The sequence below is a fragment of the Ixodes scapularis genome, unplaced genomic scaffold (assembly GCF_016920785.2).
Source record: "Ixodes scapularis isolate PalLabHiFi unplaced genomic scaffold, ASM1692078v2 PGA_scaffold0__279_contigs__length_252992795, whole genome shotgun sequence".
Taxonomy (NCBI): Eukaryota; Metazoa; Arthropoda; class Arachnida; order Ixodida; family Ixodidae; genus Ixodes; species Ixodes scapularis.
In genome coordinates, this window is record NW_024609835.1 from 120,807,031 (window position 1) to 120,813,227 (window position 6,197).

Here is a 6,197-nt window from a genome sequence, read left to right on the forward strand (position 1 = left end):
GGCTGTTCTTTTTTTTTTGTGGAGGAGGAGGGAGTGTCACATGCTACACGATGTATACGCGGGTTTGTTAATGACAAGACGCATAAAAAATCATAACGCGTACATTTTCAGTGGCAAATAAAAAATAACAGATTTATTGCTTTTTTTCAACTGGCCGAAAAGTCACTTTCGACGAGTAACAATTTTTATTAATATTAGCTCATTTTGTACGCATGTGCGTGCGTTGCTCTGGGTGTGTCAACCATACAGTCCACCTCCGTACCCGTAGCCGATCACTTTCTTGAAACCTCCGCCGTATCCGCCGCCGCCGAAACCGATACCCCCGTAGCCAAGGGCACCGTAGCTTAGGCCACCGTAGCCCAGGACTCCGTAGCCCAGGCCTCGGTAGCCTAGGCCTCCGTAGCCTAGGCCTCCGTAGCCTAGGCCTCCGTAGCCTAGACCTCCAATGCCAATTCCGTAACTTCCATAGCCACGTCCGAGCGCGCCGTATCCGATTCCGCCGTATCCAATGCCTCCGTAGCCAAGTCCGTATCCAAGTCCAAGACCGTAGCCGGCTGAAGCAACGGCGATGACCAAGCAGAACACAGTCAAAGGTAGCTGCAAATGTCAAGTCCAAACATCAGCATTAAAGGTTAAATGAAATATTACGATAAGAAGTGGTTATACGAAGGTGTGAATGGAAAAGACCAGATGAGTATTTATCAAGGAAAGATGTGTTTTAATCAACCAACAAAAGAATTGTAGCCTCTACGAATACCCTTATTACAATATATATGCATGCTCAGTACTTCAGAATCCGTTCGTGTTATTCTTAGCGAAACAACGGCATCTTTCAGTTTGGACAACAACTACAACTTTAAGATGCACTGACACCCCCTCCGCCCCCCCCCCCTCCCCCAATTTTTGAGATTTTCCGACAAGCGATTTAATATGGTGACAGAAGACTACCCCATCAATATTTTTCTACGGCGTCAAGTAAATCTTGAATACAGTAAAAAAAAAGGCAACTGTTCAAAACCGAAACCGAAACTGGACTGGAGAGGAAAATTAAATAAATGTAGAGGAGGAAAGAGTTGCCGGAAATCACGTGCACTTGATGGCGTGTTATTTTTTTTTATTTTTTTTTTGCTTCTTTGGCCGTGCGTAGCAGACGAAAAATGCGTACGTAGCAGGTTGCCCGACAAACGCAAAAGTCAAGCACTTCGAGCGTGACGTTTGCACGTTTTTTAAGCCTTTACCAATTCGTTTTTGTACTCGTATGGCGAGCCATGTCTTTAGCCAGGAGAAGGGGCGATGACTCGGCGACGTATTCGTGCGAATCAGCTTGGTCGTGTCGTACGAACAAATCCCAATAGCTTTGATCGTTAAACAATTTGAAGAAGATTCCATCCGCCCATCTTTCGCCGCCATCATCAGATGTCCCTATGTCTTCTGTGCTTGTTTTGTGAGTTCTTTTTTTGGGACAGCTAAGCTTTCTCAGTGCTCATACTTTTTTGTCTTGTCGGCATTGGCTGTATACCACACAAAAGGCCCTGCGCTGTTTGTGGACACATAAAATAAGGACTATTATTATTATTATTATTATTATTATTATTATTATTATTATTATTATTATTATTATGTAACAGAGGTCAGTTGGACGTTGTCTACTTTGACTTAAGTAAGGCTTTTGACGTTGTCAATCACATCATTCTTTTATCCAAACTTTCCTCCTATGGAGTATGTGGCTCAGTACATGACTGGTTAAAAAGCTACTTGTCAGAGAGAGAGGCATATGTCCGGGTTAACAACATGAACTCTTCGTTGTACAGGACTCGCTCTGGCGTTCCTCAGGGATCTGTTTTAGGACCCCTTCTGTTCACAATTTTCGTAAATGACGTCTCTTTTGCTGTTTTAAATTCTTCATTCCTGCAATATGCTGACGATATAAAAATTTATCGAGAAATAGTTACTGAACGTGATTGTGCTAAGCTCCAGGAAGATGCATGTTCTTTCTACCGATGGTGCTCTGAAAATGACCTTCTCTTGAACCCGTCCAAAACCAAGGTCATGACGCTCTCTCGGAAAACTCACAATATCTCTTTTGCATATAATATTCAAGGAGAGACTTTGTCTCGAGTAAGTGTAATGAAAGATCTCGGAGTCATGGTTGATTCTGGGTTGCGTTTCTCTGATCACGTTGGTAGGCTGGTTAACTCGTCTTTGCGAATGTTGGGTGTTGCCTCTCGCTTAACCAGGGAGTTCAAAAACCCGACGGCTTTTATCACGTTATACTGCTCGCTATCCAGGTCACAGTTAGAATATGCCTCAGTTGTTTGGAATGGAATTTCTAAAAGTCACTCCTTGGAGATCGAACGTGTGCAAAAAAAGTTTGTTTCTATCTTTAAACATCGCTACATAAAGGAGGATGTTCACTGTTTAACATATGAGTCTGCGTTAGAGCGTGTTGGTTTGCTTAGCTTGCACCGGCGTCGGGAGAACGCGGACTTACTATTTTTGTTTAAAACGCTGCATGGACTCGTCAATTCTCCGAGCCTGTTATCTGAACTGTGCCTTAGGGTCCCACGTGTGCCTACTCGTCTTCTGTCATCTTTTTATGTTTCTAGAATGTTTAGTCCGGTAAACCCAATTGTGAGAATGGCTCAGCGTTTGAATCATTACTCTGAAAAACTTGATATTTTCAACCTTTGCTACAGGACGTTTGTCCTTTCTATTAAAAACTTGCCCGTGCAGGATGAGCATTGCTGAATTGCTTTGTTATGTCTGAATGTCGTCATCTCCATGTCGTGTTTTCTGGTGGTGCAGTTGTTGTCCTTCGGTCTTGTGTTCCGTCTCTACTGTTACTGCCTCGTTTTTATTTCATTGTACTAATTACTCGTGCACTGCCTAGTATTATGCTAAAAATGTATCTTATTTTCTGCAGAGATGTGTATAGTGTGTTTTGTTTTTTTTTATCCACCAGTGTACCAGCACCAAGACCTCAGGGTTGTTCCTGGGCACTGTATAATAAAGATTGATTGATTGATTGATTGATTGATTATTATTATTATTATTATTATTATTATTATTATTATTATTATTATTATTATTATTATTATTATTATTATTATTATTATTATTATTATTATTATCGCTCAGTCCGCTTCACTCAGCCGTCCAGCCCGCGACTCCCGCGATACGAGGCCATATTCAGAATCACGAAGAGAATGCACCACAGTGCTTCCGGCTCTCTCTTCTTTTTCCAATTAACGCATTTGCAGTTTTTTAGAAGCCACAAAAATGGGTATCGTATTTCATTATATTCTTAATAATGAGTGTGGGCCTTCGATGACCGACGACTTTCATTATATTTGGCGTTTGTGTCTAAACGATAGACGGTTTTCGAGCGGAAAGGAAGCACATTTCGAGGCGCAAATTGTGTTCTGGGTAGTTGGGCTCTCATATGCCATGTACAAATAAAAACCTTTGCACGCATAAATACCCTGTCAGTGTCCCTTTAACTCTTTATCCAACTATTCTTATGGTGCTAACAATTTTATATTTGGCTCCCTAGAGCTATATTTATGTTTCCGATGCAATGGCCAACTGCACTTGTCAAAACCGCAATGAAAAGTGAACATCCCCTTAATGATTCTTCCACACAATGGCGTCGCATTTCAAAATTCGCGGTAACATATAACAAATTGGAATCTACTTGCGCGTTAAGATTTCTGGATTTCGCTTTTCGCTCTTAAGTTCTGTTAACGTATGTTTGCTTCCCCGCTTGCCAAATAAATTTTTGAGCGCAGGAACCCCACTTTGTTTGCATTACTTACGGAATGCAGACTAATGTGGAGAGCTAAGTCTCTGATAGGCACCTCAATTCATTGTCTGTTTTTCTTTATTCACAATCTTCTATCGTGAGCTACTTCCTCTAAACGATATTACAATTACATAACTTTTAATTATGTGTATTTTTTTGATTCGTGAACTGTTATTTTTTTTCTTTGAGAATTCTGCCATGCCGCTGAGCATCATGCAAATAGTTTTGTGTGAAGTAATTGCTCCGCCGGAACAAAATATGCAATTTTTGAAAAACGATTTATATGGTATTTGTAGTAGATATGCTTCTCTTCTAATTTATGACGCGCCAGAATCAGCTGAATGGAGCTAAAAAACGGTTCTTGAAATGAGAGGAAAAAATGTGAACAGCGTAGCGTGTGTTGGCTCAACACAAACTTAAGAAAAATTGTTGTTAAGTGAAGTGTTAAGATTTAAGTGAAGCACCACAGGAAAAAAATGCGATATATTTCTTTTTTATTCTGTGGTTATATAATCTCCTCGGTTTTGCATGAAACAACGCTCTGCAGCTCTAACTCAGTATTCCGCACCTGACGAAATGCATGTGTGAAATTTCAAAATCTTAAGATGCCTAGAGATAGGCTTCCAGGGGCTCCTCTTTTTGCTTTATTTAACTCACTGGCGTGAACAAATTTAAGAACGCTCTATCTTTAGAAAAACAGGGAAGCTAGAAAAGGGGAAAGTATAAGAGTTTGGTATAGCCAGGCTCATAAATACGCACAAAAATGCCCAAACGTTCTGAAGTTGCTGTGCCATGAAAATGATTGTTTTCTCTAGTTACCTGTTAGTTATACACATAAAAATAAAGGAAAATCATGGAGCGCTGAAAGCCTTCGATTGCTCCTTTATCCGAGTGCCAGGACGTTCCGAATAAGGGCTTTCGAAGTTCACAGCCGCTTTCTTAAAAAAGGTGTCAGCTATTATCTATTTAATAACAACGTATACAAACTGCCGGACTTCCTTTTGATTGGTATAATTGTCGGATCATGATGCATTGCAACATTGTTGAAACATAAAACAAATCAAAACTGCTGCTTTCCGTTTAGTCATAGGCGAAACTTTGGCCCTTTAATCGGTAGGCTTAATATTGCTTTATGCTGAAATCTGGGACTTTTTTTCACAAACGAACTTATGTTGAAGGTGAAAATCAAGACTCATAAGCACATCAAAGCGAAAATAAAATTTGCGTCGATAAGTACTTCAAACAACGTTGATAATTATTATATTACAAAAACAAGATCTCAAAAGAGTGATTGAATTTAGATATCTAAGGATATTTCAGATGAAGAAGAAAAGGTACGACGGCAGCAGATTTAAGCGAGCAGTGTGTTTAGCGAAACCCAACCGTTGGGTTCTAATCAAACACTAGAGTGGACGGCAGGGTACATAAGCGTTTACCTCACAAACATGCGTTGGAACCTCAACAATTACTGCGCCTGAGAACATAATGTTTAAAGGAATGAAAGTTCCGATTGAAATAATGTTATTTTTTATGTATTGTTTTTAGCTGCTGTCGCTTCCCCGAGTACGTTTCAAATGCCACAAGCCGAAGCAGTGTAGAATTGAGTAACACCGGCAACAACTATTGTTATCGCAATCAATAGACACCTAAAAGTCATCTCTGCGCCTTGCACGTTCACGCATAAGGTGACTAAGATATTTCCGCACCAAGGCACGCTACGTCCATAACAAGCGTGAGAAAGTAGCCTCCCATAAAACTTCACTATAAGAAAAAACTACTCGTCCGGCAGTCATAAGGCGCCCTCGCTTCCAATGTAATACCGGAAGTGCGATTGCGACACTGTGGGGAGATTAGCATGATGAGTCCAGGAATAGATTTATCGGGGTCATTCACTCAGCTTGATGCCATGCATAACGGGAAGAGAAATCGGCTTCCGACCGCCATTGATATGGTCAAGCCGCGATTCACGGCTGGGGGAAGTGAAGCCGCCGAGGGACATCAACGGACGGGAAGCGCTTGTTTTGATTCGGTGTTTTGAGATAAGCAGCCTCTGACGGGTTGCCGCGTATCTCGTGGCAGCCTTTTACGCAAATAACGGAAATATCTCTCATTGAGGCGAGAGCCCAACGTCTAAATTTCGCAATATTCACGAGTTTGAAATATATGAGTATTTTAAAGAAACCAATCGTAACATTACTAGCTGAACTTATTTTTTTCAACGTATACTGCTGCTATTGTTTACGGCGGGAACATATCCAAGTTCAAAATGTTAAATCAATGAAAAGTTGCAAAATAGGTTGCTTTGCGTACGCTGTGTGTACGTATTCGGCACTTAGAATATGTTCTTTGACTTCATAATTGCCAATTGAAACGTCACTCGGTATGAAGGACTTTC

General features: G+C 40.8%; 1 protein-coding gene across 1 annotated transcript; it reads right to left on the bottom strand.

The window, feature by feature from the left end:
- Positions 1-237: 237 nt before the first annotated feature.
- On the bottom strand, positions 238-779 carry LOC115323406 (acanthoscurrin-1-like). Its single transcript, XM_040217524.1, has 2 exons — positions 732-779; positions 238-597 (listed from the first exon to the last, which is right to left on the bottom strand). The coding sequence occupies exons 1-2, from the start codon at positions 777-779 to the stop codon at positions 238-240; spliced, it is 408 nt and encodes a 135-aa protein (XP_040073458.1).
- Between the last annotated feature and the right edge of the window lie 5,418 nt (positions 780-6,197).